Here is a 24590-nt window from a genome sequence, read left to right on the forward strand (position 1 = left end):
CTTGTAGAGACCATGCGGGAGTGGCTTAATTATAGGTATATAGGTCTACAGTTCTCCTTTGGTAGTCTCCGCAAGAATGGCCTGGGCTATTGAAACCGGCCATATTCTGTCTGGCAGCTCTATATTGTGGTTCAAGAGCTGAACGAGGGCTTTCTGGCTTTGATGAGGTGTCAACTGTCTGAGGATCCTTCGGCACATACCTCGATAGCAAGGCCCGTGTGCATGGCCACTGGGTTGGTGGAGCGCTATGTTGACACGAAGGCAACACTTTGGGCCGTACAACGAACTACAGCATCTGTGACACTTTGGATGATGGTGGAATGCACGATGTTTGCTTGGTCAGCTGATCCAACACCGGCGGCTGTTCACTTGTCTGCTGTAACATACATTCCATAGCGGTCACACCAGGCGGCCTTATGATTGCTGTCCTATTATAGGTATATTAAGGGGTATTGATCCGACCTTGGTGCTTGCTCTTTGCGTGTCATGTACTAGGTCGGCTGTTGGTGAAGGCCATCATCGAGTATCAGACCCCAAAGGATACGCACTAAGGTCCTGCCAGCTGCGCGTTTCGCTGTAACTGGAGACTCACGGCTTCATATACTTAAGGCCATCAACAACGGCTCATACCCACATACTGCTACTTACCTACCAAAAGCTTTGCTTATTGACACCTAGCTAGCAGAGAAGCCATATTTCTACTCCATTGTAACCGGAGCTATATACCAACGTCGAGACCTCTCTTATCAAGCTCTTGCCCGACGTTTCTCCGTTCACGTCGGCCTACGCGTTGATACGACCCAGGCTCACAGCCATGATTCCAGCAGAGGATCACACCCTCCAAGCCTCGCAGCTCCTCGCCATGAGTGATGACGACTTCGACCGCACTTTGCGAAAGATAATTCCAGCAGACCATACCGGTATCGTGTCTATCCACATCCCGAGCTTGTCGAAGTTGCCAAAGGAAGACGGTTCAAAAGTCCAGCAGGGGCTTCAATGTGTTGCGCTACCCTGCCAGCGAGTCCCTATAGCTTGCGATTTTAGTGACTGGTATCACTCGTCCAGAACCAAGTCCCGTTCTGTCGACCTCGACCAGGTTTCCGCCAGGCTGCTCGAAGCAAAAACGAACCCGAGCGCTTCGCATCATCATTCAAGAGTGCCGTCGTATATAACCACCCCAGACTCAGAAGCTGGCGAGTATATCAAGTCAATAGAAATCGATGGCCGTAATGATCTCATTGCCGACGGCGGCCGCCCCTGGTACCCTATCCATCTCCTTGGCCAGGTTATGAAAGCTCCCGCCGAGTATCGTGACATACTCTGCCCGTGGCCGACTGCCGGTGATGATTGGACCGTCTACGAAAAGCAGTTGGAGCGCTGGCAAAGGTTCCGAAGATGGCAGCGGGATAACCGTGGACCGCTCGATCTGCGGATTGAGTTCGAGGAGGAAAAACGCCAGGTTACGCGGGCGTTCCAGAGATCCAGTGGAAACTCCACATAGATTGATCCATATGAGGACTGGGCTTGGGTGCCCCAACGCGCCAAAAACAGATGATCTTACGAGCACTACTTCCATGCTGAAGATGCTGTGAGGCGCAAACAGGACAAGACAAGGTTTTCGATCTACACACAGGTCCTCCGAGCTCGTTTGGATCGCCATGGCTTCTCACGCCCTGTTCAGCTCGATATGGACCCCAAGAAGCAGGACTATGTGACGACATGGATCGGGTACCTTAATTTTGAGTACTGGAACCGCGACAAATCCGCCAGAAAACTCGCTAGGATGAAGCAAAAGCACGACGCCGCTCTGGACGAACTCTTGGCCTCGGGTGTCCTACTCGCTCGAGAGACACCCGAGTCCGTTCGTAGCCTTTTCTTCCGCTATACTCTCGCTGATCAGAAGGCCGGATGGGACAAGGCCGTGGAGGCTGCTAAATTGAGGCTCGTCGAGGCGGAGAAGACCCCTGATGACAAGACGGTCCTCAGATCCGCGAGGGCGTCGCTGGAGAATACCATCCAAAAAGCCGAAGCAGCGAAGAAGCATAGCGAACTGATCGGCCGGTTTTCGCAAGCTCGCGGCCCATACAACGACGCGCGGAAAGAAGCAGAAACAGACCAAAGGAAGGCACAATGGGCTCTTGACCAGATCCCTCTAATCGAGAAGGAGATGGCTGAGAGCAAAGTGGGTGATGCGGCGTTTCGCGCAAAGAAATTCACGGGTGAGGAGGATGTGCCGGATGTTGAACATCCAGATGCGACGAAGCCCCAGGAAAGTTCGCCCGCAACCTCAATGGCCGTGGCTGGGCCACTGGCAACTCAAGCTTCATCAACGGGGCAGTCCGGTCGGAAGAGGGGACGAAGCGAAGAGCATCAAGAAGAGCCCGAGCAGCCAGCCAACAAGCGGAGCAAGACGAGCCACCCAACTGAGGCGGGGAGCGCCGGTCCCGGGGAGCGGAGGCGCTCTCAGCCCGCTCAACTCGCGGCCCAACAGGAATCTGGCGACGGGCTCCCAAAGAACGAAACGCCACAGCCAGACGAGACAATCGTGGCCAGGACTCTTCGGTCGTCGGTCATATATGAGGGGTCTACGCAGGCCAGAGATACTCCTGGGCTGCGCCGCAGCGCTCGAATTGCTGCTCTGCAGAAGACGCAGGCGGCCGAAGACGTCAACACGGCGGCGCCTCACTGAGATTCACCCAAGCCCTTCTTGACCAACGGACCTATGAGACGTGCTGAAGCTGGGGAGAAGAAGGCCGTTCCGCAGGAGAGGGTGACCGCAAAGCCACCGCAGAGACGGCCTCAGATCATGGGATGAACTCGTTGGGTGCCGCGGCAGGGGGGTCGTGCATACCCTTTGTGGTGCTCTGGGGCTGGGTTGGCAAAGCATGGTACAGGTAGTTTGACGTTTATCGAGAGTTTCTAGTCATGGGGATGAAAGATCCTCACCGAAGCTTCATCGTGCAAGCTGATGATCCTTCACCATGTAACCCGAGCTCCGGCATGTGGATATACAACATCCATCAGTCATGCCAGCTCACCAACCTCAGCTCAGAACACATCGTCAAGGGCGACTACCCATGGGTGAATTCCACTCCATGACCTTGGAAGTTTCTCCCGACCCTCGATAGTGGGTTTAGATGAACTTTGGTGGAGCATTCCGCTGCGATCTGACGTCATTATTTGGCTCTCCGACCGCAACCCCGAGACCATGTGCTCGTATGAGTCCTGAATAGGGCATCGCATATTTTCTTGGAGATGGCCTATGGGAGCTTGTACGTTAATAACGGAAAGTCTAGGAAGTGATCGGCATTGCAACCACCATGTTCGCAGCAAAAACCCCCACAAGATATATGCGTGGCGCAACGCGCCGCCGGAGCCTGCTGGTTGGCTGCGCCCAGGGCCAGCAATCAGGAAAGGGACTGAGGTTGGTCATGGAATCCATCACTTTCAGTCTTCCAGGTTTGAAGGATCGAGGAATTGATCGAATTGATCCGAGGTATACAATCTCTGCTATGACGCAACATTGCGTGAACCAGAAACGGCGCATATGCGCGATAATGGATGCTGTTCAAGACTTTTGTAACATGTACGTCATCATGTCCAGAGTCTCCAGGATTTGCGGCTGTGCAAGCCGGGTATAACATTCAGACCTCACCTTAGCGCCGTCTGACATTGGCGCTGTTGGCCGTAACGTTTCTACCGATTCTCACTCATTTCATTCACACATTACAAACACACTCATCCCAACCTGCACCTCAAGTGTGTTCTGATATACCAATTAACTGTCCCTTGTTAAGAGATTGCCAATTTCTTGCTGCTTCGCGACAACGGGCGGTTACAACTGCCGGTGTAACGCGCGCTTCGCGAACATCGCCAAGTCGCCAAGTCGCACGCACAACAACACCACACTTACGTGGACCAACTCACCGATTTTGCTAGTGGTCGCCAGCATGGCACCAAACGTTAATAGACCTGTGGATGAGAAGCAGCGGGAGGCAGATGTCAACCGCAAGCTTCAGGTATACGGCGTCTTCAGCGCCTTCAAGGCTGGCAAAGTCCCCTCGGTATGTTAAGCGTCTCCTGCTCCGACGCGTTCACAAGACGGCTGACAACGCTACAGAACGAGCAAATCGATGTCGCCCTGAATACCTTTCTTGAGTCCAAGAGTCTTGCAGTCCCATCAGAGAAGCTCTCGCCCGAGGGCCGCGAGCTGGTCAAGGAGTTCCGGGAGGTTGTCACGCAAGCCCAATACCTGCTGCTCTGCAAGAACGAAGGCAACCTGCTTCAGGACTTCATCTGGCAGACAAAGCAGTTCGATCCCACGGCGTTGACTCCTCCCCCGGATGCTCCTGTCAACAAGGAACTAGCCCAGCACCATGGGAACCAGGCTCTCGAGGGTCTGCGTACTCTTGGAACGCTGATCATCACCAACGGCCAGTTCCGCAAGCTCCGTACGTACCCTGCCTCCCCGAGACGGACTTACCATCCTCTGAGCTTGGAGTTTCCCGCACATGCTAACACGAATTCAGTCAAGGATGCCACAATCCTCCTCCGAGATATTGCGGGCGATGCGGCGACCCATGTGGCGTCGACGGTTCGACCGAGCCAGGAGGACCTCAGCCAGATTGACCTCCCTGCCGAGGACAACACCTGGTATGATGCGCCCGACTTGTCCAAGGACAAGGTGAAAGGGAAGTTCCACGAGTACTACAAGGGCGACCCAAGACAAGATATCAAGGTTGCCGCCGCCCAGGGTACAACGTCCCAAGGCGAGACCAACGGGCCGCAGGCTGCCGCCGAGGGCACAAACCTCGCGACGTCCAGGGACGCCGTGAAGCAGAAACTGACCGAGAATATCGACGAAGAGACCAAGGAAAAGGCTAAGGCCCGTAGCGAAGAGTATGGGGAGCGCGCCCGCAACTACTTCAACCGCAAGATGCCGCAGGAGCTCCGCGAACAAGTTGTCTGGCGTCTCAAGGTATGGATAGGGGGTTATTTTGCCCCGAACACCTCCAAGTCAGTTGCCAAAAGCTAACCTGGCGCAGAAAATGATCCTGGAATGCCAGCAGCACCCAGACTATTACCGGGCCATCCAGACCCTTCTGGGGCTCGCCGAGCAGTACGGCGACCACGCCACGCGGCTCGCGCGCGGCAGCTCCGACACGGTTAAGGACGCGCACTCGGCGCTGCTGCGCGCGGAACGGGACCTCAGAACCCTGATCGAGCGCTTTGCCAACGGCACGTCGACAAGCGACCTGTGGAACTCGATCCGTGCCATCTACGACGACGCCGACAACGACCCGCGGCTCAAGCGCTGGTTCAAGGAGATCAACAGCTACGTCCATCGGTGCCTGGAGGAGCAGGGCTTCATCCTGGAAGACGAGTCCAACGACGAATGGAACGAGCTGTACGACGAGGGGCGCTACCTCTTGCGGGACCGGTACCGCGGCCACACGGACCGCATCGTCGACGAGGTGCGGTTCCTGGCGGACCAGTTTGAGCAGGACTCGCAGAACAAGGCCTTCGCGGCGTCGCTGTCCAAGCTGTTCACGCGGCTGGGCAACGACGAGAACGGCAAGCCCACCTTCAAGGCGCACCTCCTCCGTGACCTGACGCACATCGTGATCCCCGCGGCACTCGAGCGCATCGCCTACGTGCCGCTGCCGCGCATCGAGTACTCGGACAAGGACGTCGACGCCATCATTGAGAACCTGGTTCTCGAGAGCGACAACTTCATGCCCAACGTGCTCGAGGTCGCCAGCGAGAACTACATGCGCTTCGGCCGCAAGGACGTCGCCAGCCGGCAGCGGCACTCGGTCGACGTCAAGGTCGCCGGAATCCAGCTAGACCTGCGCGATGTCAGCTACTACATCCGGCGCAAGCGCGGGTTCCCCGCCCTGACGGATAAGGGCGTGGCCAACTTCCTGCTGGCCGGGGACGGCTTCACGTTTCGCATCCGCTTGTCCTCTCCTGACGGTCACGACGGCGACAAGAAGGCCAAGTCTTCCTTCTTCCGCGTCGATAAGGTGGACGTGACGGTGCACAACCTCCGGGTCAAGCTCATCCAGTCGCAGCACAAGCTCCTCTTCAACCTGTTCAAGCCGCTCCTTCTTCGCGTCCTACGCCCCGTGCTCCAGAACACCCTCGAGAAGGCCATCCGCGACCAGGCCGCCGAGATTGACAGCCTTCTCTTTGAGGTAAAGCAGGAAGCCGACCGCGCGCGCCAGGCCGCCTTCTCCCGCCGGCTCCGCCCTGACGAGGAGGGACAGTCCCTGCGCGCCGCGCCCAACGCGTACCGCCGCTACGCGGCGGCCGTGCAGCGCCGGATTCTGCTCCGGGGCAAGGAGAAGGCCCGCGCCGCGGCGGCGGCCGCCGCCGCCGCGGAGAGGAAGATCAACTACGCCGTCACGCGTGAGGATAGCATCTTTCCGGAGATTCACCTACCGGGCGGCTTCTCCGACAAGGCAACGGAGCTCCGCCGGCTGGCGCGCGAGGGCGACGGGTGGGAGAGCCCCGCGTTTTCGATCGGGACGGCGGCGCCGAGCACGGATGTGCCGCCCGCGCCGAAGATTGTCAAGAAGTCGCACCCGAGGGTGGTTGGGTCGACGGCGGCGAAGGGGAAGCAACCTCAGCCTCAACACCCTCAGCCTCAACATCCTCAGCCTCAACATCCTCAGCCTCAACATCCTCAACCTCAACAATCTCACTACCCTCAGCAACAGCAGCCTCAGCACCAGCCATCTCTGCAACAGCAGCCTCAGCAGTCTCACTACCCTCAGCAACAGCAGCCTCAGCACCAGCCATCTCCGCAGCAACAGCTTCAGCAGTCTCACTACCCTCAACAGCAGCAGCCTCAGCACCAGCAATCTCTGCTGCAGCAGCCTCTTCCACAAGACCAGCAACACCTGGCTCCAGCGCCGGACAAAACAATCCGAGGCAGCCGAGACAGCGGCGTTGCGGTAGTGGACGTGGGTGGCCCTGCGGTCCATAACAACGCCGCCAACGGCGGAGAGGCGGCCCTGAGGCAGAGGAATCTCAACGAGGGATTCAAGGCGCAGATGCCCGCGTTTGATCCGACGACGACCGCCACATACTGAATGGGAAAAAGTGGAGGGAGCAAACCGGGGGACCGATCGCTCATTGGTTGTAACGGGAGGGTTTGGTTGAACGATGTACAGAACGCTCCGTGCCACGAATAAAAGGGGTTTCATGAAGCTCGCTCCCAGGTTGTTTGCTGGGTGTCGGATTGAAAACTGTGGAAGCTGGTTTGTTTTTGTCGTGAGAACGGGCAGATTGTTGTTGTGACATGCCAGGGAGGAAAGGAGTTGGTTCGTGTTTTTGCCTCCTTGCGAACCCCGAGCTCTCTTAACAATATAGTGCTTTTTAAACCAAGACGGCCTATTAAGTTGCTGTAGAACGTCATATATCCGTAAGGCCATTGTCCTGATTTTGCTGTATAGATGCTCCAGAGCTTCAGGGCCCCGTCGGTGACTTGTACACTAGGTACCTTGTGTACATCCACGTCAGATACTGTGCCGACCGGGGATTGCTCCCATGACGTCTTGGAGGGTTGGATGGTTGGTTGGCTCTCATTCCAAGCCAGCTCCCCCGGCCCTCGTAACGTTACCACACTAACCGTTGTCTGCAGCGGCACTCGGGCTTAGCCGAGTCTCCTTCGCGGGGGCCTCTATATCACGTGACACGGTCCAGGAGATGGAGGGTTGAAGAATCTTCAAGAGGCAAAGAGAAGGGGAAATAATGGAAAGTTGATATGCAAGACCTGAAAAGGGGAACCGCCCAGGCAAGAAGCACCGAGAATACGGTAGGTACCTATGGCGCCCCAGGCATCATCCCACATCTTGCCTGTTTCGGCAACCCACGAAGTTTGTCATTCTACACAGTACATCCAGGGAAGCGTCGATGCCAAGTCCCTCCCCCCCCCCCCCAAGGGAAGCCAAGAAAAGCAAGGCTTACCATCCATCTCGCAGTTCCCACTTGCACCGGGCGGCGGCCGCAGGAGACGTCGGGTGACAAGACAGGGGGGCGCCTTCCCGCTGCTGCGGGTGGGAATTCTTTCGTCCCATCCTTCCATCCCAAACCCCGCCGCAACACCTGCAACGGCAGCCTCGCTTCTCGCTTCGCCCTTGACTTTGTCCCGACATCTCGGAGACCCTTCACCTTCTTCCTCCGCTGCTCTCGATCCTCGTCAACAACAACAACTTCCCGCCGACCTCACGCTCGAACCACCCACTCCCGTCATCGGTAGTTTGGGGTTTCTGCAGCCTTTTTTTTTTTTTTTTTGTTTGTTTTCGTTTCCAGAATTACCATCCTTACACAGTAGACCAAGCCTCGACTTTCTTAACCGTGCACTCCACGTTGCAACAAAAGACCCGTTCGCTCCATCGCACGCGACGCGTCACCGCAATACGAGTTTCTAGCGCCAGACACAACGCCCGCACTCTCTAGTTCAAAGAAAGAAACCCCCTGAAAGAATTTTATTACTTGTTGGTTGACCGGCCCGGATCATACACTACCGCCGACCCGGACCCTTTCGCACGATTCTCTCGCACTTCCTTCCACCTCAATCTCGGCAGTCTCGGCAGCTCCCTTCCCTTTCAAAGACCCTCATCATAGCGCCCGCAGGCGCCCGAACCGGCCCAGGATGAGCATATTCAACCAAAAATCAAAATTCCGAGTCCAGACCGAGGTCCGGAAGATCAAGCAGCCCGTCGAGAAGAAGCCCAAGCCCACAACGACCCCGCGCGCCTCGTCGCTCCAACCCCCCTCCACCAGCAGCGCGCGCAGCACGCCTCGCGCGTCCCCAATCCCCCCTCACGTCCAGGCGCCCAAGCGCAAGACCTCCCCCGACGTCTCCAAACCATGCTCCTCACCGCCCCGCAAGCGCCGCCAGCCCGCCAGCGCGAGAGCGAGCCCCGCCGCCGCCACGCCGCTGAGCGATTCCGAGCCCGGCTCGGACGACGACGATGACTGGCGCGAGCGCCTGGACCCGAACAAGCGGGCCAAGCGGGCGCGCACCGTCGAGGACCCGGACCGGCGGCTGCGGCACCCGCGGTTGTGGAGCGGGCGGGGCGGCGACGAGAGGCCGGCCATCGTGCACGCGGCCGACGTGGCGTCGCTGAAAGACAAGTGCCAGCCCGTGATGAAGCTGGCGCGGGACGAGGTGGGGGTCCAGCTGAGGTATCCCGGGTCCAAGCACATGGAGCGGTAAGTCGTGTTTTTGATTGATTCCAAGATGGCGGCCCGGTGGCTGACGCAGGTCTGTTCCCAGGTACGAGCTCGTGTGGGGCAAGGACAAGATCGACGGCGCGCTCGATATCATGAAGGTGGTGCGGTTCGTGGCGTCGACCTACCTCACCAATGAGCAGGCGAAGCCGTTCCTCGACCAGGACACGGGCATCCACCGCCGGTTGGAGAAGAGCAAAAACACCCAGGATGGGCGCGGGTTCAAGGCGGCTCTGGAGGAGTACAACAGCCGGATCCTTGCGCTCCAGGAGCAGGGCGTCATCGCCCGGAACATCGATTCCATGCGGGGCATCCCGCCCGAGCTGGTCGAGTTCATCCTGGACCAGGTGTACGACCGGACCGTAGCCCCCAAGGTCGACCTGCTGACCAAGTACGAGAACGGCACCGACAACGTCTATGGCGAGCTCCTGCATCCCTTCGTCACCGATATCTTTGATCGCACCAAGCTGAGCTCGGGCAAGGTGTTTGTCGACCTGGGCTCGGGCGCCGGTAGCGTGACGCTGCAGGCGGCGCTCGAGAGGGGGTGCGAGAGCTGGGGCTGCGAGGTGATGGAGAACGCGTGCAACCTGGCTGAGGCGCAGCAGAGAGAGTTTGCGGAGCGGTGCCGGCTGTGGGGCCTCTCGTCGGGAAGCGTGCATCTGGAGCGCGGCGACTTCCGCAAGAACGAGGGCACGCTCGAGGCGCTCAAGCGCGCCGACGTGGTGCTTGTCAACAACCAGGCCTTTACGTCGCAGCTAAACGACCACCTCGTCAATATGTTCCTCGACCTCAAGGTCGGCTGCAAGATTGTGTCGCTCAAGACGTTTGTCCACGACAACAAGATCGCCGAGAACGATGTCGCGTCGTCGATTCTCGAGGTGGAGCACCTGACGTACCCCGAGGGGTATGTCAGCTGGACGGGTGCCGGAGGGACGTTTTGCATCTCGACGAGGAAGTGATGGAGATACCCTGTTGGTTGGTGCGCATTGTTAGCGGGAGGTGACCTTGTTATTGTTGGAGTTCTCGTGTACAGGTTGAAGATGAAGAGGTTGGAAGAAGGTGTTGTCTTCACGGACTGAGCCGAGCGAGTATCCCCATTCGACGGCTGTCGCTTTCTGTTTGAGACGTTTCATTTCATGGATGTGTTGGTCGAAGCGGCAGTGGCTTTGGAAGGGTTTGTCGGCTGAAACTGGCAAGGGTCGTCGCGGACGGGTCGAGCGGCCCGACCCGACCTAGAAGTAGGGCTATGTGTGTGTGTGGGTGGGTGTGTGTGTACGTACCAATGTAGTCGGATACCCGGGGCAAGTTGCAAGCTCCAACAGCAGCAATGCGAAGAGAAGATCCCCCCTAACAGCACTTGTTGAACCGCACCCCCCGTATCACCGCTTCTTGCTCTTAAACAGCGGCTCGTTCGCCATGTTCAGCGCCTCGACCTCCTGATCCACCCGGCGCATGTAGCGCTCGACGAGCTGGCGGTTCTCGGCCTCCTTTTCTGCGCGCTTGCGCTCCACCACGTCGAGCTGCATGTTGAGAACGGCGAGCTCGTCCTGCACGTCTGCCACCAGCTTGCTCTTGACCCGCAGCTCCTCTTCGCGGTCGCGCAGCTTTGTCGTCAGCAGCTTCTTCTCCGCCGTCAGCTCGCGGAGGGCCCTGGCGTCGGCGCTCGTCCGCGCCCGCAGCCGGCCGAGCTCGTCCTCGGCGGCCTGGAGGCGCTGCTGGAACTGGGTTTGGGAGCGGAGAGCCTCGGCGAGGTCGACGCGCAGGCGGGCGATGAGCTGGGCGGTATCGTCGTCGGCGGCGGGCGGCGGGTCGAGAGAGGTTGCTGGGGCTGCAAACGGCTTCTTCCCGGAGGAGGCCGAGGGTTTGGCTGCCGTGGCGGGTTCCGCCCCGGCCTGGAGCTGGGCGCGGAGGGCAGCGTTCTCGGCCTCGAGGAAGGACACGCGGTCGACGAGCTGGGAGTCTGAAGGGTGGGACGATGTGGGGTTAGCCTGGATCTTCCTTGCTGGCGGCTGGCTTTCGCGAGTTTGGGGAGGTGGTCATCTTCTGGAACGGGGGATGAATGATGATAAGGATTCCTCTGTTGACGAGGCGGGGTTCGGCGGGACGACTGACATGCTACGATCAACTCGCGGTCGGCATTGCGTTGCTTCTCGGCATTCAGGATGTCGTCGATGTACTCTTGCTTCCAGTCGGCCATGACGGCGGCGTGCCCCCTGAAATCTGGAGGAGAAGAAAAGCAAACTGAACGAACAAGGGACGTTCTACGTCGTGATCTAAGAGGCACAGGTTGGGGACGGGAGCTGGGAAGCTGCAGCTGATGGGTGAGCCCCGCAATTAGCAAGATACCTGGGATTAGTGTTGCGGGGCACCCTGCCGCACGTTGCTGGGGTTCCACCCCCCCCCCCCCCCCCTGCTGAATGGCCCGTTCCACTTGCTACGCAGTGGGAAGTTGGCGGGTCGGGTCGGGAAGGTAGGTAGGTAGGTTGGTCCCCGGGGCTCCACTGCCCGGTCCAGTCCATATGGTATGCCTCGTGCAACCTCCAGTGCCCGGTGAATCTCTCCCGCCGGAGCTGCGGACTGTCAACAAAAACCACCAAGCTCCAGTTTGGACACCTTCGCATCTGTACAGGGATACACAGCAGTGTACACCCCTTCTCCCCAGCTCCTTCGATGTCCAGCATGAGGACATGACACACAATGGACACTGCGCATCCCACAGCAGGCTGGGAGCAGCTGGGTGAGCGCTTCTATCGCAAGATCCAGCTGTACACGCAGGTGTTCGACCAGGACTTGGACCTCGACCACTTCCATGTCGCTGGAGCTCCCTACGGCGGCGCCATCGGTGAGTGATATAGATGGTTTCGCCTTGGCCTCTCGACCCTTCCTCCCCCCTCGGCAACGCGTCTCTAATGGACCAGCAGCACTGTACCGCGACGACGATAAGCTGATCGCCTACCAACCCACCCGCCCATCCAAACCCTCCATCGACATCTACAGCTGCGCCGGCAAGCTCATCCGTCGCATCAACTGGGATCAGGGACCCATCAAGGGTCTGGGGTGGTCCGAGGATGAGAAACTGCTCGTCGTCACCGCCGACGGAACCGTGCGATGCTACTACGACCTCCAGGGCGAATTCACCCAGTTCTCCTTGGGCAACGGCGCTGATGAGGTCCGCGTCCGATCCTGTCGTTTCTACGCCCACGGCCTCGTTGCCCTTCTCAACAACAACGCGCTTGTTTTGGTCTCCTCGTACGACGAGCCGCGCCCCAAGCTGCTGGCGCAGCCCCCCGAAGGCCATATCCACGCGTGGAACATCATCCCGCCCGCTTACACCCTCTCGCGCTCCGTCGAGGTGCTCCTCAGCATTAACCAGACCATTTATGTGTGCGACGCGAGCGAGTGCGAAGATCGCTTCCTCGACATCGGCCCCTTTACCCACATCGCCGTCTCCCCGAACGGTCGCTTCGTTGGCCTCTACACGGCCACCGGCAAAGCCCACGTCATCACCAGCGACTTCCAGACCCGTTTGAGCGAACACGACTCGAGGTCCAAAATCCCGCCAAAATACTTTGAATGGTGTGGAAACGACGCCGTCGTCATTGCGTGGGAAGATGAGGTGCACCTGGTTGGTCCGAGCGGTTCGCTCGCCACCTTCATCTATGACAGCGGCCGGATACATGTGATTCCAGGTGGGCGCTTTTCCGGGCTCTTTTTTTTTTTTTTTTTCCTTACCATCTTGAACTCGTCTCTAACCGCAGCAGATTACGATGGAGTCAGGATCTTGGCCAACGACACATGCGACTTTCTCCAGCGCGTTCCCGACGTCACCGAAGAGGTGTTCCGTCTCGGCGCTGACTCCCCGGCCTCCATCTTGGTGGATGCCGTCGAGCAGCTCGAATTGCAGTCTCCAAAGGCAGACGATAACATCCAGCTGATCCGGCCTCAGCTCGTCGAGGCGGTCGACACCTGCATCAGCGCGGCAGGCCAGGAGTTCAGCGTCCACTGGCAAAAGCAGCTGCTCAAAGCCGCCTCGTTTGGCAAGTCGGTCCTCGACATTTACAACAGCGACGATTTCGTCGACATGTGCGAGACCTTAAGGGTCCTCAATGCCGTCCGCTTTTACGAGGTCGGCCTGCCGTTGTCGTACGAGCAGTACCTCCGCCTCTCGCCGTCAGGTCTCATCACCCGCCTCCTGCACCGCCACGAGTACCTCCTGGCTCTCCGCATTGCATCCTATCTACGGCTGCCAACAGACAAGATCTATGTGCATTGGGCTTGCTCCAAAGTTCGTCTGGGCTCCGAGGATGACGACACCATTTGCCGGAAGATCGTCGAGAAGCTCTCCGGGAAACCCGGTATTTCCTTCGAGGCGATAGCACGCGCCGCGTACGATGAGGGCCGGGGGCGCCTCGCCACAGAGCTCCTCAACCACGAGCCGCGCGCTGGCCGGCAGGTGCCGCTCCTGCTGAGCATGGAGGAGGATGAGCTCGCCCTGGATAAGGCCATCGAGAGCGGCGACACCGACCTCATCTACTTCGTCCTGCACCAGCTCAAGAGAAAGCTGCCGCTTGCAGGCTTCTTCCGCGTCATCAACAGCCGGCCCACCGCCACGGCCCTGGTGGAAGCGGCCGCGCGCAGAGGCGACGGCGATGGCCGCGAGGACACCACGTTGCTCAAGGACATGTACTACCAAGACGATCGCCGGCTGGACGGCGCGGCCGTCTTCATCCGCGAGGCCCTGCGCCAGCCTGAGAACCGGACGGCGAGCGACAAGCTGGTCCTCGCTGCGAAGCTTCTTGCAGACAACGCCAAGGAGCATGCGTTTGAGCTGGGAGCGCTGAAGGAAGCCACGGCGCTACTGCGCATGCAGGAGACGTTCGACCGCGACTTGACGGACAACTTTACGGGCCTCTCGGTGCACGAGACCATGTTCAAGCTGATCCGGCTCGGTTATCATGGGAGGGCGAAGAAGATCCAGAACGAGTTCAAGGTCCCTGATAAGGTGGCTTGGTGGATCCGGTAAGCATAGCAACGCCTCTGCTCGGTCTTGTGAAACCTCCGCAGCTAACCACAGGCCGGCTTCAGACTCCAAGCACTCGTCGCCAAGCGCGACTGGAACGAGCTGGAAGAGATATCTCGCCAGCGCAAGAGCCCCATCGGCTGGCTGGTACGCATTCTTTCTCTTCTCGTCCCCCGTGATCCTTCATGCCCCGCAACTCCCCCCAGATTTCCAACCCGAGAAGCCCCAGCGAGGCTAACACTCGTCGTCTCTCCCGCAGCCTTTCTACAACCAAATCCTTCAGGCCGGAAATCCCCGTCTCGCCGCCACCTTCATCCCTAAGTGCCAAGGGCTCGAACCGGGCCAGTCCGTCATCATGTACGAGAAGTGCGGGCTGCGTGTCAAGGCGGCCGAAGAGGCGGTCAAAATCAAGGACGCCGAGGCGTGGACGAGACTGCTCGAGGCTGCTGGGAGGAACACAGCCGAAGGAAGGGAGATTGAGAGGTTGGGGTTGGCGGTTTTCAAGAGGTGAAGATGGGAGTCTTCATGGCAAGGGGAGGATAGGGACCGGGGGATTGGTTGGTGATGAAAGAACCAATCGAGGAGGATATATGTCCCTGGAGATAATACACTTCCAATACGAGATCTGACATTCCATGTATTGATCCTGTGTACCACTTCCGCAAAGCGGAATTCCCGCGCTCCGGAACGATGGTGGCAAGAAACAGGTGAAGAACCCAGACTACTACCCCCCGATTCTCCGTTGCAGAGATCACCTTCTCTCGATATCACCCTCCTGCACTAGCGTTTGCCCGCCGCACAAAGACCTTTTGAGTAGGACACAAAACACCACCATCTGGCATGTTCCTTGGGTCATGGATGGTTCAATCAACATGGAAATACTCTATGCTACGAGAATATGCGGTGTGATTCGTGTAATGCTCATGAAGATGGAGCGAGTGCCCTTCAAACAATGCAACCATGTTGGTGACAATGGGTGTACCTACACGTACGCCCCCAACTCCGACTCCAAACACCCGCTATAGCAGTTGAGGACGTCATCAGCTCTAGCACACAACTTCCTCCACCGAAAAAAGAACAGAAGAAGCAAAACAAAGAAGAAAAAAAAGACTTCTTCCTCCCCATTCAGACCCTGCTTTCGTATACTACCAACCCTTGTCGACATCTTGTTGTTGATCACAACGAACTAGGCTCCAGCAGGCTGGGCCGGGCCAGGATCTCATCAAAGCGGGAGACATCGAGAACAAGCAGCTCAGGAGGGAGAAGCAAGCGACCAACGCAACAGTGACAGAGCAGACCAAAAGGCAAACAGCAAAACAACGGAAAGCCAGTACTATGACCTGGAGACCAAACAAAAACAATGAATGCTGCAGCAAAGCGGCCACCAACTCCTCCCCACAAACTCTTGCAAGGGACTCAGCCATGCCTACCTTGGTTAATCATTACTTCCTCCTTCTTGACTTCCTCCTCCCCCTCCCCTCGTCTACCTCCTCGCCGTCATTGAAAAAAGCAGGCCGTTATCCTCCCCTCATTCCCCTCGCATCCGGCCCCGTACCACCACGCCATGCCACACCATCACGTTTCCTAACTAAGAAAACCCCCCGCCGCCATCCACATTCCCGCTAGCACCCGGCGGCCTTGGCCCCTCCGAGCTCAGCCGCACCCCGCTCCCATCAAACACCCACGGCCCAGCGTCGTTCCTCGGCGTGATGGGCCCTTCGTGGCCCATGCCCGATATGAGCGCCGCAGGGCCGCCCGTCGGGGACGGGGTCCGAGCGGCGCCACCTCGGCGGGCATCCCCTCCCTGGACAGCTGCGGAGGAGGCGGCCGTGGAAGGGATGGGCACAGGACTGGAGATGGAGTGCTGCGAGACGGTCGGATCGGCGGCGGTGAGGGCGCCTGCGCCGTCGTACTGCCCGGGACAGGCTTGGCGGTTGGGGGATGTGGGGTCGATGAGCATGGTAACGTCGGGGACTTCAGTTTGCTGTTGCTGCTGCTGCTGCTGCTGCTGTTGTTGCTGCTGCTGGGGAGCCGGGCGGGAGACTTCGATAGACCTGCGGCGTTCGGAGAGATGGTCAGGGGCGCCGGGGTTGACGTCAACGGGGGCAGCAGAGAGCGGATGCTGTTGCTGCTGCTGCTGCTGTTGTTGTGGTGGTACATGCAGCGCAGCCGAGAGCTCGTCCGGGTCAAGCTGCTCGCCCCAATCTTCGGGGTCTTCAACCTCAGCCTCAAGATCGGCCGTGGCGCGGCAGTTGGGGCACATGAAGATGGGGTACGATGGCGAAGTCAGAAGGGAGCGGATGCATTTGTAGTGCCATGTGTGGGAGCAGGGAGCCACGAAAAGACATTGGCATGGCTGGCGGCGGGCAAATGAAACGCGTTAGTTGACGTCTGCCCGACGCTTGTGTGTTGCTCGGTCTGAGCGGAGAGGGCGTGGGGTGCTTACCGCAATGCTGTTGAGACATATTGAGCAGTCCTGAGAGTATGAGGAGTTCGACTCGCCGTTGGCTGCGCCGGCCGCCATGTTGCGAAGCCTCTTGTGCGCGGCCATGCTAGTGCCTAGGTCAGCCGTGTGTTCTGTCTTTAGGGTTGGTCTTTTCGTATCGGCTATGCTTACTTGAACGTGTTCAACTTGTTCTGCCAGCCGCGGTTGAGTTCTAGCCGCATCTTGACGCAGCGGAAGATCATCTCCTCGCCGCCCTTGAAATCGATACCCAGCTGGACGATGTCGCCATCGTTGACAGGGAACGGTTTGGACTCGGTTCCCGGGGGGCTGAGGCGGATGTGGTTGAGAAAGGTGCCCGAGCTGCTCTTGACATCCCTGATGTACCACCTGCCATCCTCAAACCAGAACTCGCAGTGGCGCCGGCTGACGACCTTGCTCTTGAAGCCGACCGGGGCTGCCGATGGCGTGTTTGGCGGCACGTTTTGCTGGTTGTCGCGCTCGGAGTAGCGACCGACGCGGATGATCTCCTTGCCTGTCGGGAGGGTGCGAGAAATGGGGGCAAACTTGAGCGATGGCCGGGTGGCGCGAGGGTCGTAGAAGGTGCTGAAGCGGATCGAGGGCAGGTTTTCCATGTTGGGAGTTGGCCCGGAGGCGGCATCGCTTGCGGTTGCTGAACGGGACCGGGCCATGTCGCCGGCCGACGGAGCGGTGGCTAACGCGTCGGGTCGAGCGGGTGGGGCAGGAGAGGCGCCAAACAACGAGGCGGCGGGGTTGTCGGACGGCCGAGCGTCTGCCGCTGTGGCCGTTGTTGGCTGTGCGGCCGGTCCGGTGTGTGCCTTTCCCCCGGTTGAGGAACTGGAGAGGCCGAGGGGTTGGGCGAGGGTGGGGACGAGGTTGGAGAAGCGGCGACCGGACGAGGAGGGGTTGGCGTCGGAGGTGGAGCCTGCGGCGGCGGCGGCGGCGGACGGCTCGGCGTTGTTGTTGCTGTGGCTGTTGCGGAGAGCAGAAAACCACGGGTTCGTGGGCGAGATGACGGTCGTTGCAGGGGCGGACGGCGTGGCTGCTGGCACGGTGGGTGGCGTCGATGTTGCGGTCGATGTCGATGTCGACGCCGGTGTGGTTGTCGTCGTAGAGGTCCCTGGGGCCTGGCTGTGAGAGCTGGCAGAGCTAGAGTCGCGGGATAGGATGTGCGTGTGGGTGTAGTTGCGCAGGTACGATAGGCCTCGTAGGCGACTGGTCCTTGCGGGCGGCGTTGAGGACGCGGGGGTTGTGGTTGTGGTTGTCGGCGGAGAGGCGCCAAGGTTTCCAGGCCCTTGGGATGCGGGCGAGGCTTGGTAAAACATTGACGATGTGCAGGGCGTCGAGGTGGTATGTGGTTATCCGGCGACAGGCTCACACGTCATGGACCGAGGATTTGGACGGGAGCATGGGTGGAATATGATTTGCCTGTGTTCCTTGGGGTCGAGAGTATGTCGACAGCCGAAAGGGGGTGGGTTGGGAGTTGGGACGGAAAGGAGAGGTGGGCTGGGCGGTGGTGTAACTGGAGTGCAGGATGTCTTTGGAGAACCCCCCCCCCGGCCCCCTGTTTTCCTTTGGCTGCTTTAGGCGGGCGGCGCAGTGGTTTTTTTGTGTGACCTGCTGGATGGAGCCGCCAACAGAACAGAAGCCGCCCGAATCCCTAGGCCGGCACAAGAAGACAGTGGAGACTCGGACTTGAGTCCAGAGCCAAAGAGAAATAAGAATGAGCCAGGGCCGGAATCAATCTGGGGAAGGTAAAGCAATGATGCAGGACTTCCAGTGGGAGGCCAAAGGGCGTGTGTGTGTGTGTGTGTGTGTGTGTGTGTGTGTGTGTGTGTGTGTGTGTGTGTGTGTGTGTGTGTATGTGTGGTTGTTGTTTTTGGAGCCTGGCGTCAGGTATACCATTCACCCAAGGTAGGTGGTAGGTATATACCTTAACCCAATAGAACCAACAGGTACACTGTCGAAAGGGCGTTTGTCCTCGAGCTAGGTGCCCGGTTCCAGAGTCCAGCGTTGAATCATCTGCGGTCAGGAAGGTTGCTTGTTGTTGAGCTGGCCATGCTGTCCATCAATGTCCGAAAAGCCCTGAAACTGGAGCCCAACCTGTTTGGGTCTTTGAGGTCTCCTCTTGGCCGCCGAAAAAAAATCGGCCTTCGTGTGTTGACCGTCCACGTTGTCTAGGATCCTCAGGTGAAAGGGCACGAGAATGCAATACCAACGGGACTGATGGGCTCGATGGATGCATTGGGCAAGGCTGCAGGCCTTCAGGTCGCGGAGGCCAAAGTGGATCTCGTCTGCAGGCTGTCAGGTGGGGGAGGCGGATGGCTTTGTTCGCGGGTCTTATCGATAAGGCCGACCAGATCTTGGATGCTGGAAATGCGGGAACGGCATTTTGCAACCTCGAGACTGCGGTGCATAGGTACCTAGGGATCTTTCCAACCTACCTCAGGTACCGAACCCCAACCTCCGGCCGCTGGCGCATGTCTTCGGCGCTCCGAATAGCTCTGCGGCAGCATCCAACACCAGCTCGCCGCCTCTGGGCCGCCACAAGACAACCGCTCTCGCCATGCTCAGATCCTCCCGGCCGACACGGCTACTAGGCCGGTCCCGGATTCCGGCCCCGCGAACGCCGTGCACACCGTGGTCTTCGCTTCCGGCCACGTGTAGAGACAGCCGCGCTCTCTTGTTCACAACGCCGGCGAGTACAAGGGCGTTTGCAACGCCCGCCCGCTCCGGCATTCGAGTGCGCGTGCCAGAACCTGCACCAAAGGCAAGACGAGAACGGGCAGGGAAACGACGTCGGCATGGCATGGGCTAACCCCCTCACAGGAGCCCACCGAGCGAGACCGCATCACAACCCTTCCCAATGGCATCCGCGTCGCCTCCGAGGACCTGCCCGACGCCTTCTCGGGCGTCGGCGTTTACATCGACGCCGGCTCGCGCTACGAAAACGAGTCTCTGCGCGGCGCCAGCCACATCATGGACCGGTTGGCCTTCAAGTCGACGGGCTCGCGCACCGCCGACGAGATGCTCGAGACGGTCGAGAAGCTCGGTGGCAACATCCAGTGCGCCTCCTCCAGGGAGTCCATGATGTACCAGGCTGCCACCTTCAACTCGGCCATCCCGACCACCGTGGAGCTGCTTGCCGAGACCATCCGGGACCCCAGGCTCACCGACGAAGAAATTGCCCAGCAGCTCGAGACGGCCGAGTACGAAGTGCGTGAGATCTGGTCCAAGCCCGAGCTTATCCTGCCCGAGCTGGTCCACACCGCCGCCTTCAAGGACAACACGCTCGGGAACCCCCTGCTCTGCCCGCAGGACAGGTTGCATGCTATCAACCGGGACGTCATCCAGGCCTACCGCGATGCCTTCTATCGCCCAGACCGCATAGTGGTTGCCTTTGCCGGCGTGTCTCACGAAGAAGCCGTCAGGTTGGCTGAGAAGCACTTTGGCAGCATGGAGAGGTCAGAGCCGGCCTCTCCGAAGCCCTCAGAGTTCGGGTCCGAAACATCCCTCAGCTCGGAATCCTCCAGCTATGACAGCGATGCCTCCAGCGCCTCGTCTTCCTCTGCCCCTTCTTCTTCTTCTTCCTCCTCCTCCTCTTCCTCCTCCGAGTCCTCGGGTCTTTTCTCTAGAATCCCCTTCCTCAAAAACCTCGCACCCAGCAACACCTCCTCGCCGCTTGGATCCCAGCCCATTGTCCCCATCTCGTCCGACGACCTGACCCGCCCGGCCCAATACACGGGCGGTTTCCTGTCGCTCCCGCCGCAGCCACCGCCGCTCAACCCCAACCTCCCGACGTTCACCCACATCCAGCTCGCATTCGAAGGCCTACCCATCTCCTCCGACGACATCTACGCGCTCGCGACGTTGCAGACCCTCCTCGGGGGCGGTGGTTCCTTTTCGGCTGGCGGGCCCGGCAAGGGCATGTACTCGCGGCTCTACACCAACGTTCTCAACCAGCACGGCTGGGTCGAGTCGTGCGTCGCCTTCAACCACTCGTACACCGACTCGGGCCTCTTTGGCATCGCCGCCTCGTGCTACCCTGGTCGCACCCTCGCCATGCTGCAGGTCATGTGCCGCGAGCTGCACTCGCTGACCGAGGCCAGCGGCTACGCCGCCCTGAACCCCGTCGAGGTCGCCCGCGCAAAGAACCAGCTGCGCAGCAGCCTGCTCATGAACCTCGAGAGCCGCATGGTCGAGCTCGAGGATCTAGGCCGTCAAGTCCAGGTCCACGGTCGCAAGATCCCCGTCCGCGAAATGACGCGCCGCATCAACGCTCTCACCGTGGAGGATCTGCGCCGCGTTGCCACGATGGTGGTGGGCGGCATGGTCCAGAACAAGGGCCAAGGAAGCGGGGCTCCGACGGTTGTGCTTCAGGAGGCCACCGCCCACGGCGTCAGGACATCCGAGCTGTCGTGGGACCAGATCCAGGACGTCATTTACCAGTGGAAGCTGGGGAGGCAGTGAGGGCTTGGATGGTCGGGAAGTGGTTGCTTGTCGAGCCGAGCAGATGGGCGAGTTCCACGGCTCGCGTGTACAAACAAAAGAGGTCCCGGGAGAGAACGGTTTGTGTAATGTATAGCGATCTTTTTTTGGGATGTAGATGGGGGCAATGATTACGGGTCAGAAACGGTCGGGTGAGAGAAGGTGGTTCCAATGTATGAGGTCCATTTCGCCTGAGAATCAGACCATGCCGCTTCCTCCGCTGCCGTTTGGTATTCTGCCCCTTGCCCGGTTCTAAGTGCCCTGACTTGCCTCTCCTGCCACTGGGATCCTTCACATGCATGTCATTCATCCCCTGAGATTCCGTCCCAGACTAGTTAACCCTCAAGCAATCACCATTCCCACACGTCACCCACACCCACGACATACCGCGAAATAGCTTGGGTCCTCTAGCGGTAGACCCGAGGGGACTATAGTGACAGATCTACATCCCACAATACCCACAAGTGTTGCTTTGCAAATCAACGGCCCGTTGTGTTCAGTGCCCTGCCATTGGTAATTCCGGAAGGGCTTTACAAGTGTCTGGAAGATGCCCAAACAAAACCAGAAGCTCGCATCGTCGGTTTATGCCCAACGAAGCTGGAGCTGACGCAGCCCAGCCTCGCCATCATCTGGAGCCAAGGTGTTGTAAGAATTAGTTATCGTCTTGGCGTGTTCACTAGGCGCCAGCTGGGACAGCCTTGTCGCATGACAATCCCTCCACCCCGCACCCGACAAAACACCGGTCTGGTGTTGGCTATATCATCGACCTGGATGGTTTGGGGTTCAAGTTCTGACTGGACGATGAGATGGAATCCAACTCCTTTGGATCCGGCAACCAAGGAGTTGAGGTTGTCCACAATCCCGGGTCGATCAATGTAAACTTCCACCGGCAACAGATCTATCCTGCACCAGGTCGGTAGTAATACGCCATCTTCTGAATCCTCAGCTCGGTATTCGACATAGACCCCCGCTGACGTTGCACGTTGATCAGCAGAACCGTCGCGGCCACGACCACGCGCATTTATCCCCTTCTCCAAAGATCCTGATTTTATCAACCGGGGAAACATCCTCGACCGCATCGCCGAGCTCTTCTCCGAGTCTCAGACTCATACTCGCGTGGCTCTCGTTGGCCTCGGCGGGGTCGGCAAGTCACAGCTTGCTATCGAATATGGTCGTCGCATCGATGCTGCTCAGAACAAGCCTGATAAGCATGAAAACTTGATTCTACAGGTCCTGGGGAAGAAGAAGGAAAGGCATGAGAAGAACCTACAATGGATCTTCTGGATTCATGCCGCCACGAGGCGCCGCGTCGAACAGGGTTTCAGGACAATCGCCGACATCCTGAGGCTGCCTGGCCGCGAAGACCCAAAAGCCAACATTCCACGGCTTGTGCATGCCTGGCTATCCGATGAGCGGAACGAAAAATGGATCATCATTCTCGACAGTGCCGACGATTACGATGTATTCTGCGCCAAACAGAGTGACGATGACGAGCCCTTGGCCAGCTATCTACCACAAAGCCACAACGGATCGATTCTCATTACAACACGAAGCATGGAACTCGCCCGCCAGCTTACTGGCTCCCAGAAAAACATCATTGAGATTGGGCCCATGGTTCAAGGCGAAGCCCATGACCTTTTGAAGAAGAAGCTGGACCCTCTCCCGGACCCGGAGACAGCCGAAAAGCTCGTCAAAACGCTCGGCTTTATCCCTCTCGCTATCAGCCAAGCCGCGGCTTATATCCAGAAAAGAATGCCTCTATATTCCGCCCAACAGTTCCTAGAAGACTTTCCGCGAAGAATGGACGACCTTCTCCAGCACGATGCCAGCGACTTGCGGCGGGATATAAGCGCGTCCAAGGCCATTCTTACAACATGGCAAATCACCTTTGATCACATCCGGGCAACTCGCCGTTCAGCTGCCGATTGTCTGTCGTTGATAAGCTTTTTTGACACACAAGGCATCCCTATATGGGCGTTGAAACCTTCAACCACCGGGGACGCACCATCAACACCGGCACAAGCTTTGGTCGATGCCTTCCGTGACGACGTAACAATGTTGAGGGACTACTGTCTCGTGTCCGTAAAGGGAACAGGGGACGGTGCCGAGTTCAGCATGCATCCCCTTGTGCAATTCTCGACACACCGGTGGCTGAAAACCTCTGGCCGCTATGAGACATTTCATCAGCAGTTCGTCGAGCGGATGGCGGCGACATTCCCAACCCCAGACTACGAATCTTGGACAACATGTCAAAGTCTCTTCCCACACATCCAAGCAGCCCTCAACTACAAGCCGAGGGGTGACACGGTCGAGGCATGGGGAAGGCTTCTGCGACGTGCGGGGAACTCTATGTATCGTCAACGGAGGCACGAGCTCGCCCACCAAATCCTAACCAAAGCGAGAGAAGCCCAACAGGAGCTTCTTGGGCCGGAGCACGACGCAACCCTCTATACTACGTTAACGATTGTTAAGGTCCTGATTCAAGACGGCAAGGTCAACGAGGCCAAGGAACTCAACGAGAAAGTGTTAAATAGCCTCAAGTCAAAACAACATGGCCTAGACAATCCGAGCATGCTGATGGCTATACACTTTCTTGCGGAGATATGCCGCAGACTGAGGCGGTTCAACGAGGCCGAGGAACTTCTCAGACAGGTGCTCAAGATCCGCCAAGAAAAGCTTGGGCCAGACCACCATGCTACGTTGGAGAGCATGAACGACCTTGCGAATATGTATCGGAAGCAGAACCAGTTGAACGAGGCCGAGGAGCTTCAAAAACAGGTGTTAAAGTCCCGCCAGGAACGGCTTGAGCCAGACCACCCTTATAAATTGATGAGTATGAAAGATCTCGCACTGACGTATATAGACCAGCGGCGACTGAAGAAGGCCGAGGACCTTCTTCAACAGGTGGTACAGATAAGCAAGGAAAAGCTCGGGGCAGAGCACCCAGAGACCCTTTTGAGTCTCAATAGTCTTGCGGCGACGTATTGGATGCAGAATCGGTTGAACGAGGCCGAGGGACTTCAGAAACAGGTGTTGAAGATCTACCAGGAAACGCTTGGGCCCGACCACCCGGATACGTTGATGACCATGAGAAACCTTGCTCGAACATGGTGGGACCAGGGCCGATCCAGCGATGCCATCGCGCTGCTGAACGATTTTATCCTGAGCCTACAGCGGGTATTTAGCGCAGATCATCCTGATGTCCTGATGGCTTCGTCTGTGCTCGCTGGTTGGAGGAGCGAGAGAAGTGGCGGTAGAGAGAATCAGGATTTGGCGAGTGGGTGAGAGATGGACGTTGTGAAGCGTGAGGTGTCAAAGAAGGCTCAGCAGCGTGGGACAGCGTGAGATGTTGAGTGGGGAGGGAGGGTGAGATGG

General features: G+C 58.6%; 7 protein-coding genes across 7 annotated transcripts; 5 read left to right on the top strand and 2 right to left on the bottom strand.

Moving 5' to 3' along the window:
• Nucleotides 1-3950: 3950 nt before the first annotated feature.
• On the top strand, nucleotides 3951-7097 carry VTJ83DRAFT_865 (uncharacterized protein; the record flags this gene model as incomplete). The annotated part of the gene is made up of 4 exons (XM_071014555.1): nucleotides 3951-4064; nucleotides 4121-4451; nucleotides 4530-4978; nucleotides 5046-7097. The coding sequence occupies 4 exons, from the start codon at nucleotides 3951-3953 to the stop codon at nucleotides 7095-7097; spliced, it is 2946 nt and encodes a 981-aa protein (XP_070870218.1).
• A 1565-nt stretch (nucleotides 7098-8662) lies between these two features.
• On the top strand, nucleotides 8663-10202 carry VTJ83DRAFT_866 (uncharacterized protein; the record flags this gene model as incomplete). The annotated part of the gene is made up of 2 exons (XM_071014556.1): nucleotides 8663-9225; nucleotides 9290-10202. 2 exons carry the CDS (start codon nucleotides 8663-8665, stop codon nucleotides 10200-10202), a joined length of 1476 nt encoding a protein of 491 aa, XP_070870219.1.
• Nucleotides 10203-10622: 420 nt separating this feature from the next.
• VTJ83DRAFT_867 (uncharacterized protein) lies at nucleotides 10623-11440 on the bottom strand (the record flags this gene model as incomplete). Its single annotated transcript, XM_071014557.1, has 2 exons — nucleotides 10623-11203; nucleotides 11356-11440. 2 exons carry the CDS (start codon nucleotides 11438-11440, stop codon nucleotides 10623-10625), a joined length of 666 nt encoding a protein of 221 aa, XP_070870220.1.
• A 500-nt stretch (nucleotides 11441-11940) lies between these two features.
• Nucleotides 11941-14774, top strand: VTJ83DRAFT_868 (uncharacterized protein; the record flags this gene model as incomplete). The annotated part of the gene is made up of 5 exons (XM_071014558.1): nucleotides 11941-12085; nucleotides 12165-12932; nucleotides 13005-14262; nucleotides 14329-14410; nucleotides 14523-14774. The coding sequence occupies 5 exons, from the start codon at nucleotides 11941-11943 to the stop codon at nucleotides 14772-14774; spliced, it is 2505 nt and encodes an 834-aa protein (XP_070870221.1).
• Nucleotides 14775-15851: 1077 nt separating this feature from the next.
• VTJ83DRAFT_869 (uncharacterized protein) lies at nucleotides 15852-18052 on the bottom strand (the record flags this gene model as incomplete). The annotated part of the gene is made up of 3 exons (XM_071014559.1): nucleotides 15852-16619; nucleotides 16710-16815; nucleotides 16881-18052. 3 exons carry the CDS (start codon nucleotides 18050-18052, stop codon nucleotides 15852-15854), a joined length of 2046 nt encoding a protein of 681 aa, XP_070870222.1.
• A 1241-nt stretch (nucleotides 18053-19293) lies between these two features.
• VTJ83DRAFT_870 (uncharacterized protein) lies at nucleotides 19294-21197 on the top strand (the record flags this gene model as incomplete). Its single annotated transcript, XM_071014561.1, has 2 exons — nucleotides 19294-19497; nucleotides 19557-21197. 2 exons carry the CDS (start codon nucleotides 19294-19296, stop codon nucleotides 21195-21197), a joined length of 1845 nt encoding a protein of 614 aa, XP_070870223.1.
• An 824-nt stretch (nucleotides 21198-22021) lies between these two features.
• Nucleotides 22022-24500, top strand: VTJ83DRAFT_871 (uncharacterized protein; the record flags this gene model as incomplete). The annotated part of the gene is made up of 2 exons (XM_071014562.1): nucleotides 22022-22127; nucleotides 22210-24500. The coding sequence occupies 2 exons, from the start codon at nucleotides 22022-22024 to the stop codon at nucleotides 24498-24500; spliced, it is 2397 nt and encodes a 798-aa protein (XP_070870224.1).
• Between the last annotated feature and the right edge of the window lie 90 nt (nucleotides 24501-24590).

Source organism: Remersonia thermophila, chromosome 1, assembly GCF_042764415.1.
Source record: "Remersonia thermophila strain ATCC 22073 chromosome 1, whole genome shotgun sequence".
Lineage (NCBI taxonomy): Eukaryota > Fungi > Ascomycota > Sordariomycetes > Sordariales > Chaetomiaceae > Remersonia > Remersonia thermophila.